The sequence below is a fragment of the Rutidosis leptorrhynchoides genome, chromosome 7 (assembly GCF_046630445.1).
Source record: "Rutidosis leptorrhynchoides isolate AG116_Rl617_1_P2 chromosome 7, CSIRO_AGI_Rlap_v1, whole genome shotgun sequence".
In the NCBI taxonomy this organism is placed as follows: domain Eukaryota; kingdom Viridiplantae; phylum Streptophyta; class Magnoliopsida; order Asterales; family Asteraceae; genus Rutidosis; species Rutidosis leptorrhynchoides.
In genome coordinates, this window is record NC_092339.1 from 355,840,522 (window position 1) to 355,859,885 (window position 19,364).

The 19,364-nt window shown below is 37.1% G+C and overlaps 2 protein-coding genes across 2 annotated transcripts; one reads left to right on the forward strand and one right to left on the reverse strand.

Annotated features, from left to right (window-relative positions):
- The first annotated feature begins 2,667 nt into the window (after nucleotides 1-2,667).
- Nucleotides 2,668-3,609, forward strand: LOC139857997 (homeobox-leucine zipper protein HOX22-like). Its single transcript, XM_071846850.1, has 2 exons — nucleotides 2,668-3,034; nucleotides 3,127-3,609. Exons 1-2 carry the CDS (start codon nucleotides 2,732-2,734, stop codon nucleotides 3,400-3,402), a joined length of 579 nt encoding a protein of 192 aa, XP_071702951.1. The 5' UTR covers nucleotides 2,668-2,731; the 3' UTR covers nucleotides 3,403-3,609.
- An 11,014-nt stretch (nucleotides 3,610-14,623) lies between these two features.
- On the reverse strand, nucleotides 14,624-16,714 carry LOC139857858 (mediator of RNA polymerase II transcription subunit 10b-like). Its single transcript, XM_071846701.1, has 5 exons — nucleotides 16,379-16,714; nucleotides 15,773-15,853; nucleotides 15,561-15,663; nucleotides 14,999-15,088; nucleotides 14,624-14,830 (listed from the first exon to the last, which is right to left on the reverse strand). Exons 1-5 carry the CDS (start codon nucleotides 16,621-16,623, stop codon nucleotides 14,759-14,761), a joined length of 591 nt encoding a protein of 196 aa, XP_071702802.1. The 5' UTR covers nucleotides 16,624-16,714; the 3' UTR covers nucleotides 14,624-14,758.
- Between the last annotated feature and the right edge of the window lie 2,650 nt (nucleotides 16,715-19,364).

Below are 19,364 nucleotides of genomic sequence, written 5' to 3' on the forward strand. Positions count from 1 at the left end.
CTCTACATCTTTAGTTTTAGTGTTTAAATTTGTATTTTAAAATTTCAATTTATTATATATATATATATACATACATTTATATATTCATATTTAGTTACAACCAATTATTCGTGAATCGTAGGTAATAGTCAAAGGTCAAATGATTTCATGAAACGGTTCAAAAATTTTAAGACTCAGTTTAATAGACTTTGCTTATCGTGTCGAAATCATATAAAGATTAAGTTTAAATTTGGTCAGAAATTTTCAGGTCGTCACACCTAAGTACTCTAAAACATAACCCAATACATAAAACCTAAACATAATAATATTAATACAAACTGGAGACATCTACTTTTTCGTTCTTCAATCTTGAGTTTCAATTCAAGCATCTTCTTCAACTCCATTAATGCTTCTCAATGCATCACAACCTCAATTGGATCACTAACCAAAAATAATATCAATTCAACCACAATTCATTTTTACTTTAAATTCGCAAACAGAATTCAAATTGAAAACACGGTACATACCACAATTGGGCAACTGTAGAATCTCCTTCAAGGGTTTTTCGAAGTCTTTGTGCGAATTACATCTTGTCTACCACACCAACAATCAATCATTTTTGTAATGTGGTAACTAGCGTTTGTGAAGGGGCGATTGAAATTTGGGAACTAGGGTTTGTAATGGGACACTTGAAAATTGCAGTTGGGATTAGATATACGTGCTTCGTATATATGTTATCTATATATGTATATTAGGCATACACACAAAAATGCTATTTTACCCTCACTTGATAAGCACATGATAATGACTTAACGGAGATGAGATAACGGTAGTTAGCACAAGGGACGAATATGAAACTATATAAAAACATTAAGGGTAACCATGAAAAGAAAAAAACTTTGAGGTCTAGGGTGAAAAAAACATAAATTTTAAGGACGAATTTCATAATTAAGTCTTTTATTTGGGCTTCTCAAGTTTTACGGGCTTTAATTCAATGACACTGGACTTCCATTGATCCATCAACTTCTTTAAGGTTTTAATTTATTTCAATATTAATCAAAATTCAAAATATTATGTGTCCGTTGTCTTGCTTGTTAACTGACACGCGGCCTTTTACCAAACGACGGTTCATCTCTTGTATATAGTCGATTTAAAGTACGTTTTCTTTTGAACGGCTTAAGAAACTATGTTAAAAAACTAAGAAAAATAAAAATTGCCAAGTCGACTTAAAGTAACTAATACATAGTATATCTTTTAAATGAGATAAGGATAAAAAAAAAAAAAAAGGCAATGCCAAATGACTATTTTCGGTAAGGAAATAGTAGTCACAAACTCACAATACACGTTTCTCTTTATAATACTCCGTAAAACAATAGAGTACAACATTCTAAAAACTACAAAGTAACACGTCAGCTTTGAGAGATCTCCCAACACACAAGTCCTCATCTGATTGGACCATGTGGCACAAAATATCTTATCTCTTTTGTCGTCTTACACACACCACACCCACAAACGTGTTGTATTCTTCCTTCACCAATTCCATTCCTTTTGGTCAATCATATTAAAAGTAGTAGGACCTCCCCCATCACTCCATTTTATTACCTACCGTTTCCCACTTTTAATATCTATCCATGCTACATATAAAAAGTCTTCAATCTGACGGCATTCGTTATGCCACGCAAACAAAGTATATAAACAGTCCAAATTATTATTTTATTATATGAGTATATACCTCGGTCGTTAAAAAGTGAAAAATCATTAAAATATATATTCAGCCATAAGACACTCGACACACTCAAAATATCGGTTGACTGACAGTATATGCATATTCAAATTCATTAGTAATAACCGTAATAACCATTAGATATGTCGTTAATAAAACTTTTAAGATGCTAAAATCTATGTTCTATAATATGAATAATGTGTAATAAGTCGGTCAAGTTAAATAAGTTAGTAAACTTTATGAAATATAAAATTACTAAAGAAAATTTTATTATATTAATATACATTTTATATTTATATTTATTATTTTTAATGTCAATTTATAATTATAAGTAATAAGTAATTATCTCCCGTTATACTTTTCTAAACACTTAAAAAAGATGCTTCATCTTTAGACTTAAAAAAGATAAACTCAAATATCAGCTACAACTCTAACATCCAACCAAAAAAAAAAAAAAGTATGCACATCTGTTATGCTATGCAGATAACTTGTACTTCTTATTTTGAAGTATGATATTAAGGTAGATGCATAAGCCACCCACCTGATCATGCTCAGAAAGTCATATGTCGTGCTCACTTTCTAAACCCGTTAGAAGGAGACTTCGGGAATATTACACTCAAGAAAAACTCGCAAGAGAACTTTGCTAGATATGGGCAAATTCACTATTAACAAGAAACCTTCAAAAACTCCATAATTAATTGCAAAATAAATTGCATTATAAAATCCTAAGTTGAGATGGTAACAACTTTTTTTAACAAAATGTTTGTACTTATAGTACCATCAAATTAAATGTTGACACTATTGATTTTGAATTGACACAAAGAAAACGTGTACGGGTACAAGTCGTCGATGCATTGAAACAGACACAAAAATGGTAAGATCCATGTCAACTTCAACGCGTACACCTGTTCTTCCTATTAAACCACACATTTTATTAAAAAGCAAGGCACACTATATATAACAAACACCCACTACTCCTTCGTACCAAAATAGTCACAAAATCTCATCAACTTGTGAAAATCAAACAAAATGTCAAAAGCGGAAACTAAGAAGAACAAAAACGAGGGTCGAAAAAGGTTTACAGACAAACAAATAAGCTTCCTTGAGTACATGTATGAAACCCAGACAAGACCTGAGTTAAGAATGAAACATCAAGTGGCTAACAAACTTGGTCTGCATCCACGTCAAGTTGCGATATGGTTCCAGAATAAAAGAGCGCGCTCAAAGTCAAGGCAAATTGAACACGAGTACAATATTCTGAAACAGAATTATGAAACTTTGGCGTCGAAATCTGAGTCTTTGAAAAAAGAGAATCAAGCACTTGTTAATCAGGTATAATAGTGAGTTAGTGATCACCTCCTATTTTGACATAATTCAGTTAATGCGATTTGCGATTAATAAATGTTAATTACTTGATGAAACAGTTGGAGATGTTACGAAATGTAGCAGAGAGGCGTCAAGAAAATGTTACTGGAAATAGTAGTAGTGAAGAATCGGATGATCGAGGGACTAATTCGCCAACTAAAAGTGACGCTAATGTTATGATGGAAAAGTGCGGTCGAGAAACTTATGTTCCATTTTCGTACTTTGGAGGAGAAAGCGAATATTTAGAGATTGAAGAGCAACTTTGTAGTGTCAATGAGTTGGGGGAAATGCATTGCGGTTTTGGGCCGGAGCTTCAGAATTGGTGGGAAGTTTAAAGAGGTTGTAGGTTAGCAAAGCAGTAGATGTAGATCAGAGTCACTTTTGTTTCGATTGTAAATGTAGGAATTAAGTTTACACTTCCATAAATGAGAGCATCTCTCATGTTTTTTGTGTTATTCGATAACAGTCAGCGTTGCACTACTCAGAATTACTTGGTGAATACTTGGTTTTTACAACTCAGAGAGTACTTGACGAGTCAATCTAACTTGGAATTACTTGAAAAAAATCGGTCAAAACTTGGCCAAAACTCGGATTACTCAGATCTACTATGTCTGTCAAACTCGGTCACAACTTGGAATTACTTGAAAAATCAGTCAAATGGTGTGTTTGTATGAAACTAGCTGGAGCTGGAGCTTGTAGCTGGAGCTTATGAACTAGGGGTGTGTTTGGGTGACGAGTTCTTATGAGAGCTTATAGGAACTTGAGCTTATGAGTTTAATAAGCTTCAAATCATAAACTTCGTTTGGTAGACCAAAAAAGTAGAGCTTATGAAAATCATAAGCTCTGGAAAAATAAACTACTTTCAGTAGCTTATGAAAAAAAGTAGAGCTTATGAACTGAAAAATAAGCTCCAGCTAGTTTACCAAACACTTATAAAAAATAATAAGCTCCAGCTACTAGCTTAAAAATAAGCTCCAGCTACTTTCATCCAAACACACCCTAGAGCTGAAACTGTAGCTTATTTTTAAAGTCGGTAGCTGGAGCTTATTATTTTCTTTAAGTATTTGGTAAACTAGCTGGAGCTTATATTTCAATTCATAAGCTCTACTTTTTTTCATATGCTATTAGAAGTAGCTTATTTTTTCAGAACTTATGATTTTCATAAGTTTTACTTTTTATGTCTACCAAACAAAGCTTGTTGCTAAGAGCTTATTAGAATCATAAGCTCAAGCTTCAAGAAGCTCCCATAAGCTGTCATAAGCTCTTGCGCCAAACACACTCAAAACTTGGCAAAAATCCAGATTACTCTAATCTAGGTCTGTCAAACTCGGTCAGAATTTGGAATTACTTGGAAAATCAGTCAAAACTAAAACCAGTCAAACTTGGTCAACATCCAAATACAGGATACCGAATACTATTCAAGTTGTTGAGTACTTCCTAAAAGGTTCCTCACAGAGTACTCCACGAGTAGCAGTTTTTGCAACCTTGATAACGGCTCAATGATAAGAAGGCGCATAATTTGATTCATACTATGCATGAATCCACAAAAATGACAACATAAGCCTTAATCGCAAACGAAACAATTGAGCACCTAAAGGCAACGCGTAAGAAGGGTATAATCTTCAAGGTTGATTTTGAAAAGGCGTTTGATAGCCTCAATTGGCGTTTCCTTTTTGAAGTAATGAAAAGCATGGGTTTCGGCGATAAATGGATAAAATGGATATCTTCGTGTTTAAGGTCGGCATCTGATCTTCGGTCCAGCGATACCGCGGTTACACTTGTGTACTCGCAGGGCTAGAGGTCTCGGGTTCGAACCTCGTCACCCGCTCTAGGAATTGAAATATATTCCTTGAAGGTGGCCCAAATGGAAGGTTTTACCGACCCGCTCCGGGACTAAGGTCCGGCCCGCCTGCCCCTCGGGATGGTTTAAGGGTCGGATCCTCATAGTGTGGTTCGGGTTTCCTGCCCGAAAGCGTGTGTGTGTGCAAATGATGACTAGGCTTCGGTCCGGACTGATGCAAGCTTGCCTTTCAAAAAAAAAAAAAAAAAAAAAGGTCGGCATCTATATCCATTCTTGTCAACGGGGCTCCAACCGATGAGTTCCATCTTGGTAGAGGGGTCCACCAAGGCGACCCGCTTTCGCCTTTTTTGTTTATTATCGCAGCGGAGGGACTAAATATTTTGACAAAAGCGGCAATCGACAAAAATCTCTTCAAAGGAGTAGAAGTGGGAAACGACAAAGTGTTGATATCTCACTTACAATATGCGGATGATACGATCTTTTTGGCGAATGGGGTAGGTCAAACGCGTTAAACCTAAGGAATCTTTTGAAATGCTTTGAACTTTCATCGGGTTTGAAGGTAAACTTTAAAAAGAGTTGTCTATTTGGGGTAGGTGTAACGACCCGGCCAAAGCCGTTATTGACGGCGTCGTTAACTTAGGTCCCGTTGCGTGGTCGTAGTCCCTATATGAGACTCGTTTGACCAAAATTATGTCGCGTTCATTTGAAAGGTACAAAGTTTAGTTTAACAAACGGATCGACAATAAGTTTAAGTTTACAAAGTTATAAAGTATGAATGAAATAACTTGCGACATAATTAGTTTGAAACCACAGTTGCTATAAATAGCGTAAGTATGTAAACAAAAGTTTGAATCCAAAGGTGCTATCACTAGCGTATGTATGTATGTATCTTGACTCCAAGCAAATAATCAGAGTGTATGCATGTATGCTTGACCCCAAGCAAGTATGAGTGTACGCGGAAGCATGTATCAAATAGCCAAGTATGAACCTGAGAAACATATAGAAAACTGTCAACGAAAAATGTTGGTGAAATCATAGATGTATTTGTAAACGTTGTTTTTGAACCACAAGATTTAGTATTCCCATAGTTGATTATCAAAATCGTTTGCATTCCAAAAGTATTGTTCGCGAGCACCCAATTATCAAGACTTAACGTTTCCTTCCATAGAACCCCATCACAATAGTGTTAGAACATACACTGTTTCCCGAAAATATATTTCATCCGTAGACGGTAGCGAACCGTCCGTAATGAGGGTTTGTCAAACCCGTATGGCCACACAATATAAGTTCTCGCTTACACCCTGCAAGTGTAACTAATGATAATCGAATTGAGGATTTTTGTTCTAACTCGCTGTGGAATGTTTGTTTTCCTTGTACTTGTGTTCAAAGTATAAAAGTAAGTAGTACAAAATGTAACAAAGTATATGTTTCTCAGCCCACAATTTAAAAGTATAAAAAGTTGTTGAAAAGGGTGGGACTATGATCTCACCTCGAGTGCACGAGTATAAAAGTACTTCAACAAGTAAACGTGTGCATGAAAGTTGCTTAGTCTTGACCTAAACAAGTAAGTTATATCAATTAACCGGTTACGACACAAGGTCGGGTGAAATGTGTTCAATTAGTCCTATGGCTCGTTACGACTCGATTAAGTATAGCATGTGAATCACGTTGTCAAGTTTCATACAAGAAACAAGTATAAAAGCATGTTAGAATGATTGTATAAAAGTTTGGTTAAGTTTGACTAAAAGTCAAACTTGGTCAAAGTCAACGAAAAAGTCAACACGTTCGGGTTCGGTCCCGAACTATTTTTCTGAGGTTTTTATTCATATATAAGCATATTAGAACAAGTTTCATGTGAATCGGAGGTCGGTAGCTAGTCAAACATTTCGCGTGAAATGTGACAAAGTGAGCAGAATCTGGCCAGGCGATTCTGCGCGCCGCGCGGGGATGTGGCGCGCCGCGCCACTACCTGGCCAGAGAATTCTGGTCAGTCTTTCCAAGTGTGCACGAACCAAAACCTTTTCCAACCCAATTCTTGACCCGCAAACACTTATAATGCTTATCATATATGGTCGAAAAGGTATTTTGACGAGGAATACAACTAACCATATATCATCAATCAAAAACATCATTTACAATAACCGAAAACTCGTCAATTGATCAAGAAAGGTTTATTTTCAAAGTTTCAAGTTCGTAAAACGTATTTTATGATTCGGGAATCCAATTTACACATACGATATGCCGTTTTGAAGGTAATAACGCATACATTGCAACTAGACGCATATTCCAAGTTTCAATAAACATTTACTACGTCAAAACCACTAGCCACGTTATCGTTTCAAAATCAATTTCGACACAAATGAGACTTATGATTCACTAATCAAACGCTAGCATACATCACACCATTTCGAAGCTATTTACGCATACAATTTTAACTAGTTAACTAGCATACATTCAAACAAGTGTCTTAACTAGTATTCAACCGCATCAAGTTCCTACCAAAACGATAATCGATTCACCAAAAACACATTTCATGTTATTGAGCTAGTTTATCATCATCCAACATATCAAAACGAAGCTAATGAAGTAACTAACACTTTTAACACATACACTTTATCTTATAACATCATTTGAGCAACCAAAACTCAAGATTAAGCTAGACCCATTTGGGTGTTCATGTCATATTTTCAAAACACGAAGAACGAGCATACAAATTACATACACGACATCCCTACGAGCCATAGACACTAATTAACCACTTGACAAGTCCAAAAACGAATTTAACAAGTTAGGGTTTCATGAGAAATTCTTACCCCATGCCATGAGACTAGTATCAAATCGAAGAGGATGAAACGAGGATTCCAAAAGTACAATTTGTTTTGATGTTTGCTTCTCCAATCGGATTTAGATGATGATTTTGTGATTTTGGTGTTTATGTTCATAAAAGAGAAGTAGAGAGAAAAAGAGGAAGAGGTGTTGGTGGAAATGAATGGAGGAGGTGAAGTGGTTGACTAGTTGACCTAGTCACCACTTTGCCCACTTGTCAACTTAAGTCCCTCATGTTTGTAGTCGGGTGCGGGAATTAACCAAACGAAATATTTTAAAAACGCTCGAGTAGACGAGTGATGTTATAATTAAATAACGAGAATATTATAAACGTTAGTCAACGGAAATTGGGAATTTAAATAGCGAAAGATATTATTTAAAAAAAAAAGACGGTGTTAAAAATAAATTTAACGGAAAAACGCGGGATGTTACATTATCCACACCTCAAAAGAAATTTCGTCCCGAAATTTAGTTGGAAGTAGTAGTTGTTGAATCTTACTCGAGATCTTGCGTTGTAAATTCTACGAATAAGTGAAGGTACGTCCTTGAGTATTTCCACGAATTTTGACGGTCGGGATCATATGTTGTTTTAAGGTTTGGTTCCATGATTTTATGGTTTCCGGTCCTCCTAGGAAGTGAGGTTTATCGTCGATAGTGAGTTCATCAAAGAAGATAACAAGTTCTCGTTTCGCAAAACACGTCTTTGAGTTGATACATCGAATGTAGGATAAACGGAGACCCAAAATGAGTCGGAAAAGTCTAAACGGCTAGCGACGGGTCCAAAACATCCCAAGAATTTAAAGGATCAAAATATCGCGGATTTAGCTTCCTACGTTTTCCCGAAACGGATTGCACCTTCCCAAGGTGCGACTCTTAACGTGACGTGGTTTCCCACGTGGAATTTGAAATGTTTACGTCTAACATCGGCGTAGCTCTTGGTGATTACGAGTCGCGTAGGGTTTTACCTGAATATGAATAAATTTTCTCGGTTGCTCATGAATAATCCCGGTCCCGGTGAATTGGTCATCGTTTACTTGGTTCGACAAAAGGAGAATGACGTTTCCGGTCATATAAGGTTTCGAAGGTGTGGCGTCAATACTCGAATGAAAATTTTGTAGTAAGAGAGTTTGATTAAAGGCAAAGACGTTTCTCAAGAAAATTTGAAGTTGGTAATACAAATTCGTATTATGGTTTTCAAGACTTAAATCGTATGTTTGTTCGGTCCGTCGGGTTGTGGATGGTACGCGGTACTCATGTCTAAATGCGGTCCCGAGGCTTTTTGTAAGGTACTCCAAAATCTAGAAGTGAAACGAGGATCTCGATCCGAAACGAGGTACATCTCCCTAAGGCATATTGAACAAGTTTGCTAGGAATCGAAAACGTTAGCTAGGACAAGTTTCTCAAGAAAATTCGCGTCGCGGAAGATTTATCGGTTTTCAAATACGTTCGTCGAGACTATTCACCCTCGAGGCGAGTACTAGCATAACGTGGAGAGTCCCTCCCTCCATTGGGAGTTTAGAATAAAGATTTCCTGAACCGGAAGTACGAGTGTGGTGAGAGAGAAGTTCCGCCCCGATGTGAGCATAACGAGTAAATTGTAGTTAGTCAACAAGACTGCGCGAGGACGAGCTAGTATACCCGTGTGACATACGGTTGAAGTCGAATGGAATCGGTAATTCATTCGGAAGCATAAATATAATTTGACAATAATTGAAGGTGTGTCCCCGGTATGGTTGTTATAAATATTCTCGGAGTTTTCGGATGTCCAAACATGAAAGGATGAAGTCATGTACATGGCACATGGTGGTGCTTAGGTTGATCGAGTCTAACCACCATTACGCGTCACTAGAACTTTGGTATGTCTTACCGTAATATAACCACGTTGATCGAGTGTCGTTATATTACGCCAAATCATACCTCCATTCCCACATCACTCCATAAGTTCAAGTTCGTGTCATCGTGAAAATCTAAAATGAACAAAATGTAACGACGTCTCAAACATGATTCGTATTGAATCGAAAGAATTAGTGCAACTCTAAAGATGCGTTCCCCGAGGGAAGTGTATAAGTGATTGTTCACGTCAATGCGGTTCGAATCAGACAATAACGTAGTTAGGTATGAAAAGAGTAACGAGTCATGATAGCGAGTAGTACGCAACCGTAGCGATAAATAGTGATGACGATACTCACCTAGAGTAGTGACAGTGACTTTACAATACTCATGGATAGTAAGATGAGACGGGGTGAATAACAACCAAGGAGTCAGAGTTCCCGAACCAAAGTGGCAGAATACGAGTTCGTATGATGAAGGTTGGGTACCATTAAAAGTTTTCCTAAGAATGATTCAAGTATAATGCACAAGTAGTCAAGTAAGTGCTATATATAGCAAATGTATGTCAGAATGCAAATGCTAACTATCCGGTTGTAGTCTAGACTCACTAATGCGTCCTAACGACTCTGTTAGACACACTAATGCACGTCCTAGTTCCCTACAACCAACGCTCTGATACCACTTGTAACGACCCGGCCAAAGCCGTTATTGACGGCGTCGTTAACTTAGGTCCCGTTGCGTGGTCGTAGTCCCTATATGAGACTCGTTTGACCAAAATTATGTCGCGTTCATTTGAAAGGTACAAAGTTTAGCTTAACAAACGGATCGACAATAAGTTTAAGTTTACAAAGTTATAAAGTATGAATGAAATAACTTGCGACATAATTAGTTTGAAACCACAGTTGCTATAAATAGCGTAAGTATGTAAACAAAAGTTTGAATCCAAAGGTGCTATCACTAGCGTATGTATGTATGTATCTTGACTCCAAGCAAATAATCAGAGTGTATGCATGTATGCTTGACCCCAAGCAAGTATGAGTGTACGCGGAAGCATGTATCAAATAGCCAAGTATGAACCTGAGAAACATATAGAAAACTGTCAACGAAAAACGTTGGTGAAATCATAGATGTATTTGTAAACGTTGTTTTTGAACCACAAGATTTAGTATTCCCATAGTTGATTATCAAAATCGTTTGCATTCCAAAAGTATTGTTCGCGAGCACCCAATTATCAAGACTTAACGTTTCCTTCCATAGAACCCCATCACAATAGTGTTAGAACATACACTGTTTCCCGAAAATATATTTCATCCGTAGACGGTAGCGAACCGTCCGTAATGAGGGTTTGTCAAACCCGTATGGCCACACAATATAAGTTCTCGCTTACACCCTGCAAGTGTAACTAATGATAATCGAATTGAGGATTTTTGTTCTAACTCGCTGTGGAATGTTTGTTTTCCTTGTACTTGTGTTCAAAGTATAAAAGTAAGTAGTACAAAATGTAACAAAGTATATGTTTCTCAGCCCACAATTTAAAAGTATAAAAAGTTGTTGAAAAGGGTGGGACTATGATCTCACCTCGAGTGCACGAGTATAAAAGTACTTCAACAAGTAAACGTGTGCATGAAAGTTGCTTAGTCTTGACCTAAACAAGTAAGTTATATCAATTAACCGGTTACGACACAAGGTCGGGTGAAATGTGTTCAATTAGTCCTATGGCTCGTTACGACTCGATTAAGTATAGCATGTGAATCACGTTGTCAAGTTTCATACAAGAAACAAGTATAAAAGCATGTTAGAATGATTGTATAAAAGTTTGGTTAAGTTTGACTAAAAGTCAAACTTGGTCAAAGTCAACGAAAAAGTCAACACGTTCGGGTTCGGTCCCGAACTATTTTTCTGAGGTTTTTATTCATATATAAGCATATTAGAACAAGTTTCATGTGAATCGGAGGTCGGTAGCTAGTCAAACATTTCGCGTGAAATGTGACAAAGTGAGCAGAATCTGGCCAGGCGATTCTGCGCGCCGCGCGGGGATGTGGCGCGCCGCGCCACTACCTGGCCAGAGAATTCTGGTCAGTCTTTCCAAGTGTGCACGAACCAAAACCTTTTCCAACCCAATTCTTGACCCGCAAACACTTATAATGCTTATCATATATCGTCGAAAAGGTATTTTGACGAGGAATACAACTAACCATATATCATCAATCAAAAACATCATTTACAATAACCGAAAACTCGTCAATTGATCAAGAAAGGTTTATTTTCAAAGTTTCAAGTTCGTAAAACGTATTTTATGATTCGGGAATCCAATTTACACATACGATATGCCGTTTTGAAGGTAATAACGCATACATTGCAACTAGACGCATATTCCAAGTTTCAATAAACATTTACTACGTCAAAACCACTAGCCACGTTATCGTTTCAAAATCAATTTCGACACAAATGAGACTTATGATTCACTAATCAAACGCTAGCATACATCACACCATTTCGAAGCTATTTACGCATACAATTTTAACTAGTTAACTAGCATACATTCAAACAAGTGTCTTAACTAGTATTCAACCGCATCAAGTTCCTACCAAAACGATAATCGATTCACCAAAAACACATTTCATGTTATTGAGCTAGTTTATCATCATCCAACATATCAAAACGAAGCTAATGAAGTAACTAACACTTTTAACACATACACTTTATCTTATAACATCATTTGAGCAACCAAAACTCAAGATTAAGCTAGACCCATTTGGGTGTTCATGTCATATTTTCAAAACACGAAGAACGAGCATACAAATTACATACACGACATCCCTACGAGCCATAGACACTAATTAACCACTTGACAAGTCCAAAAACGAATTTAACAAGTTAGGGTTTCATGAGAAATTCTTACCCCATGCCATGAGACTAGTATCAAATCGAAGAGGATGAAACGAGGATTCCAAAAGTACAATTTGTTTTGATGTTTGCTTCTCCAATCGGATTTAGATGATGATTTTGTGATTTTGGTGTTTATGTTCATAAAAGAGAAGTAGAGAGAAAAAGAGGAAGAGGTGTTGGTGGAAATGAATGGAGGAGGTGAAGTGGTTGACTAGTTGACCTAGTCACCACTTTGCCCACTTGTCAACTTAAGTCCCTCATGTTTGTAGTCGGGTGCGGGAATTAACCAAACGAAATATTTTAAAAACGCTCGAGTAGACGAGTGATGTTATAATTAAATAACGAGAATATTATAAACGTTAGTCAACGGAAATTGGGAATTTAAATAGCGAAAGATATTATTTAAAAAAAAAGACGGTGTTAAAAATAAATTTAACGGAAAAACGCGGGATGTTACAGTAGGAGTCGAGTCGTCGGAAATTAATCTCATTGCTCGTTACTTGGGGTGTCAAGTGGGTAATTTTCCCTTTACATATCTTGGGTTGCCTATCGGGGCAAAAATGTCGAAGATAAAAGAATGGAACCCGGTAATCGAAAAATTTAAATCTAGGCTCTCGGGTTGGAAGAAACGTTCGTTATCAAGTGGAGGAAGATTAGTGCTAATTAAATCGGTCCTTAATAGTCTCCCGTTGTATTATTTTTCGCTATTTCGTGCTCCGTCGAGTGTGATAAAAATTCTTGAGAGCGTGAGGAGATCTTTCTTTTGGGGCGGTTTGGGTTCGGGTTCTAAAATTGCTTGGGTAAAATGGGAAAACGTTCAAAATCCTTATGGGAGGGGGGGGGGGTGTGTGTTAAATGTCGGGTCCCTAAAATGCAAAAACCTTGCACTACTAGGTAAATGGTGGTGGCGTTTCAAAACCGAAAACGACTCTCTTTGGGTCAAACTCATCAAAAGTATTTATGGTGCTAGTGGCGGTTTGTTGGAAGGGAGTGAGCCTACTCATTTCTCTTCTACATCCGTTTGGTGTAATATAATTAATGCAGGTGCTTTCATGGAAGACGAGCTCCAGGTTCCATTCAAGCATTCGTTTGTCAAGACTATTGGTGATGGTGAAGCGACGTCATTTTGGTTAGAGCATTGGATTGGCGCTGATAAACTTAGAATCTTGTACCCGCGTCTTTTTCGGCTAGAAACAGAAAAACGAGTCAACATCAGCAACAGGATTCAGAATAACGAAGGGTTACTGTCGCATTCATGGAATTGGGTCAGAGAGCCTTCAGGAAGAACAGCTGGAGAACTTCAAAGCTTAATCGAGCTACTATCATCGTATTCTTTTGCTTGCGGTTCAAGAGATTCTTGGAGGTGGTGTCTTGCCTCGAACGGCCTGTTTTCAGTCAAAACACTTACGAAAATGCTTGAAAGCAACATGTTGGATCAGTTCTCCTCGCAACATAGTACCCTGAGTAATTCGCTAGTCCCAAAAAAAGTAGAGATTTTCATTTGGAGAGCCCAAAGAAAAAGGATTCCGGTACGACTCGAACTCGACAAAAGGGGCATTGAGCTTCATAGTGTGAGATGCCCCCTATGTGACGACGAGTTGGAATCGGTGGAACACTCACTTCTCCTATGCAATCGGGTTAAAGATATATGGAGTCGAATCTTGAAGTGGTGGGGTTTGAGCAACCATACCTTAACAGACTTGATAGATTTGATAAAAGGTAATGTTATACCGGCGATGTCAAGACAAGGTTTCGTGGTGTGGCAAGCATTAGTTTGGATATGCTTATATCTTATTTGGGGTCTTCGCAACAAGTTAGTGTTTTAAGGTAAATCGTGGAACGTTCCAATGGCGGTAAATGAGATTCAAGCAAAATCGTTCGAGTGGATTCAATCGAGAGCAAAAGGACTTAATATCGAGTGGCTAACTTGGATTTCCAACCCAAGTGGGTTACTTTTCGTCTCATAATTCTGGTTCTGAGCTTGCTTATGTTTTCCTTGTTTTCGTAGGCTCGTAGTTTTGTAGATTGTAGGTTGCTCACTTTGCAACCTTATATTTTGTATGTTTCGTGAAACTGTCCGGCTAACTCGGACTCGCTTTCTTTGTATTCTCGTGGTTATGGAATAAAATTTGATTTTCAAAAAAAAAAAAAATATATATATATATATATATATATATATATATATATATATATATAAGATAGTATCTAGCTTTACTGAATAAAAAAGTTTTAAATAGTGTAAAACAAGATATTACAAAGTTTTAATTAGTGTAAAACAAGGAACGTATGGTTCACATACTTCACTACATAATTCAGATCAACATTTATCTAATTGATCATTAGGTCTACATCTCGGGTTTAACCTTCATATCTCCGTTTGGTAATATGTTTTGGGCTTGTGAAAGACGCATAGATTCCTGTACCAGATGATTCAATGTTAGCAACTTTTTTATGAAAACTTCAATATCAAAAGGACCCACTTATAGGTAATTAAAATGGTGAATTAAACTACCAAAAACAAGATCAAAGCAATAATATAAAATCGATAGATTTTGAAACAAACTATAAAGCAATAGGGTACTTACAGCTGCAGAAGATGCACGAATCTCTCTATAATCTTCGACTTCATCAGGAAATGCTTGTTCAAGTTCTTCAAGAAGATGCTTTCGCAAAGCCTGTAAGCATATACAGCGATTCATACATATGAATATGAATATGTATTATTTGCAGATAACATGCATAATGCTAACAAGATCATCTTCATATGAAACCATGACACATCTCATCTTAGTGTTTTCAAAACGCGATTTAAAGAAAATACGTTTCACTGATTTCAAAATCATAAACTACATATGCAAAGAACAAACATGATATCACCCTACATTTTCTTCAGTTAACAACTTAATTTACGTTGTAGTTTGTATAACTATCCTATCATAGTTATAAGTTATAAGTTGTATTTGATATGTTACATACGTTATGTATATAGGTAATAATAGGCTTAATACTACCAATTTTTACAAACATTAATACAAAAGAGACAAATACACTTCTAGTAATAACAAACAGTATACAGTTAACTACGTTTATGGACTTTTTCCCTTTCATGATAATCAAAAGAATAAAATAAAGAATGAAGATGCAAACCTTAAAGGCATCAGTTTTGCCCTTAGTGATCTGGTTCTTAGCAATGCAACTATTCAATACATCCCTGGTGAATTCATCTGGATTCTTTCCTTCATCTATCAAACTACAAAATCCATTCAATTCCAAAATTAACAAATATTAAATTAAATACAAAAATACACGAAAACAAATTTTTGTCTATAAAGTATAAACCCTAATTAATAACCAATTACTTGAGTACTTCCATCGGAACCTGTATGTTACACTTCTCCGATAATTTTGACATGTTATCCATCTCCAGAACAAGTGTATTCCTGCATATATACATACAAAACATAATGGGTTAAAGCCACAAATTGGCTATATACTTTCTCAAATGTCCCGATGTCGCCCATATACCCATTTGCGTCCCACTGTCATCTACAAACTTTCAAAAAATGTACCGATGTCGCCCACTATAATTTTTTTACCTGTAACGAAAACAATTGATGACATGGCTTCTAAGTAGTCATGACACGTCGGTGATACATCGGAACAGAAACTGAAAGTATATGGGCGACATCGGAACACAACTGAAAGTATATGGCGACATCGGGACATATAATATGAAAAAAAAAGTTAAATAATTAACTTTACGGTAGGTAACGAATTGTTGACATTGGTACATTTTTTGAAAGTTTGTAGACGACAGTGAGACGCAAAAGGCAAAAGGGTATATGAGCGACATCAGGACATTTGAGAAAGTATATAGCCAATTTGTGGCTTTAACCCAAACATAATTATATACAGATTTAAATTTAATCATTTGGATATATAAACAGATACAACGAATTACTTACAGGCGTTGAAGGAGTGGTAATTGAGAGGAGACATTAAAGGAAGAGACAGTAAGGTAGAGCTGGTGGATTGTTCCTAGGGTTTTTTGAATTGAATTTATGACTTGATTTAGGTTTTGCTTCGGATCGTCGGACGATGATGTAGTTGCCGGAATTGTTGATTCGGCCGGAGAACCGTCGCCGGTTTGGGGGTTGATCGTACCATTACCGCCGGAGGCTGCTGTTCCCGTCGTTTGAGAGGATTCCATTCTGTTCTGTTATGTGCAGATCGAGAGGTCTAGGTTTATTTTAAAAAGTCTCAATTTGGGTCTTTTTGAGGATTTTGGATTATAGAATTTCGGTGCTTAACAGTAACTCTAAATTATTTAACACTAAATTATTTATGTATAAATCGAGTGTTTTTCTTTAGGGGCATTATTTATCATATTTACCATATTAATTGTTTTTTTTTTTTTTTTGAAAAGCAAGATGAAATATATTACCAACGAACAAAATTGCAATGCGAGGCGTCGGTCAAAACAAGATTGACCGACCCGAGCTAATGTTACACGATTACAATTACAATAACACACTTTCGACACATTTCAATAACATACTAAAGTTCTAGATATTTTTGAGGATTAACAAGCCAATTTAGCCCATCGATTGTTTTGCCTTTAACCCGAGCCGAGACCCATTCGAATGATTTAATTTGGATCTCATTAACTAAAACCGAAGCACACCACGAATCATTTCGAAACACCTTTGAGTTTCGATTCTTCCACAAATAATAAGCACTCACCCATACCACGGTTTGCCAAATTTTTTGACCAAGAGCGGTAGACGGGAGAGATAAAGCACCTTCAATACTATCGATGTTAACAAAATTACAAGAGCCAAAGTTCCACCACTTATGAATCCGAGACCAAACATCACGAGCAAACTTACAAACAATAAGGGAGTGATCGACCGATTCAAGATCATCATCACAAATGGGGCATCGAACACTATGGAGGTCAATCCCCCTTTTGTCAATTTCGATCCGAACCGGAATTCTCCTCTTTAACGACCTCCAAACGAAAATTTCAATTTTTTTAGGTACCAATTTGTTTCTTAAAGTTTTTTTTAGGACCGATAGGATTACCAAGGATATGAGCGTCAAGGAGGGATGATAATTTCTTGACCGTGAACACACCGTTATTCGCAAGACTCTACTTCCAAGATTCTCGAGCATTGAGATCGAAATTAAAAGATTTGATTAAGTTTTCGATTCCACCAATTCATCTAGTGTTCTTCCTGTAGGTGTACGACTCCAAGACCAGGCAATAAAATGCGAAGAATGATTCTGACCACCAGGACCTGTAAAAACATTAGCACCATCAATAAAAGACAATTGGGCCGTAACATGGCCTGCTGTATGTTGGGCTGGATCAGGAGCATCGGTATGGGTTGGGACATCAAACAGCGCATGAATCTGAGCAGGATCATCCCCAACAATAGCACGATTACCACCATCATATGACGAAACAGCCTCTGGGACAGTAGGTAAGTCAGGAGCTAAGGGAATACTACTCGAGGCTGCTGTTTCATGAATTCTGGGCGAATTATTCATTACAATCCGATCACTAACCATCGCATCCTTATTTGATTCGAGCATGTAAAGCCTTGGAAACAAATCCTTGAAACATTCTGACCCGCACCAATTTTCTGTCCAAAAAAGAGTAGATTTGCCATCACCAATTGACTTTATGAAGGAATTTTTGAAAGCGACATCATAATCTTCAATGACATTTCCTGCAAAAATAATGTTGTTCCAAATACCCGAGGTCGATCGACGGGCAAGCCCATCACCCGACCTTAAGCCACCGTCAATTCCATAAATACTTTGAATAATTTTAGCCCAAAGGCAATTGGTTTCGGTTTTGAACCTCCACCACCACTTGCCCAAAAGAGCAAGGTTCATGCCTTTTAAGGACCCAATGTTGAGACCCCCCCACCCCATAGGACATACAAGTATGAGTCCATTTAACCCAAGAAATTTTTGAGCCCGAAAAATCCCCGCCCCAAAAAAAGTTACGTCTCACACTCTCTAGAAGTTTAAGCACACAAGGCGGGGCAGAATAAAGCGCGAAATAATACAACGGTAGACTATTGAGCATCGATTTAAGAAGAACCAATCTACCACCAAAGGACATCGTCCTCATTTTCCATTCCGATAATCGTTTCTTGAATTTTTCAATGACCGGATTCCAATCACTAATTTTCTTCATCTTCGACCCAATTGGAAGGCCAAGGTAGGTAAAAGGAAATTTACCGGCTTGGCATCTCATACGATTAGCTAAAGCCTCGATCTCATCCGAACTAACACCACCCCCGTAAAGACAACTTTTATGGAAATTTACTTTCAAGCCGGAAGCTAACTCAAAACATTTAAGAATATTGATAAGATTACGAGCATTTTAATTGGACCATTCACCAAAAAACATTGTATCGTCCGCATATTGCAAGTGTGAAATAACTATTTTATCATTACCGATCTCGACACCTTTAAATAATCCATGATCAACCGCGGCTTTAGTGAGAATATTGAGACCTTTCGCGGCTAGAATGAAAAGGAAAGGAGAAAGAGGGTCGTCTTGCCTTACACCTCTACCAATATTAAATTCTTGTGTGGGCAATCCATTGATAAGGATAGAGATGGTAGCCGATTTTAAGCAAGCTAGAATCCACTTACACCATTTATTTCCAAAACCCATGCAAGACATGACTTCCATAAGGAATTCCCAATTCAAACTATCAAAAGCTTTTTCGAAGTCAACCTTGAAAACTAGGCTTCTTTTCTTATGATCTCGCAAATAATCAATGGACTCGTTTGCAACTAAGACACCATCAAGAATGTATCTTTCTCTAAGGAAGGCACTTTGCTCCGAACCGATTAACATTGGAATAACTTTTCTTAGTCTATTGGAAAGGATTTTTGCAACAATTTTGTAAAAGCTTCCTATAAGAC

Excerpts from the sequence above, each read along its gene's own strand:
- LOC139857997 (XM_071846850.1), top strand. The coding sequence starts at position 2,732 with ATGTCAAAAGCGGAAACTAAGAAGAACAAAAACGAGGGTCGAAAAAGG. Across the intron at positions 3,035-3,126 it reads ATCAAGCACTTGTTAATCAG|TTGGAGATGTTACGAAATGT; the intron begins GTATAATAGTGA and ends TTGATGAAACAG.
- LOC139857858 (XM_071846701.1), bottom strand. The coding sequence starts at position 16,623 with ATGGAATCCTCTCAAACGACGGGAACAGCAGCCTCCGGCGGTAATGGT. Across the intron at positions 15,664-15,772 it reads GTTCCGATGGAAGTACTCAA|TTTGATAGATGAAGGAAAGA; the intron begins GTAATTGGTTAT and ends TGGATTTTGTAG. Across the intron at positions 15,089-15,560 it reads GCAAAACTGATGCCTTTAAG|GCTTTGCGAAAGCATCTTCT; the intron begins GTTTGCATCTTC and ends ATATGCTTACAG.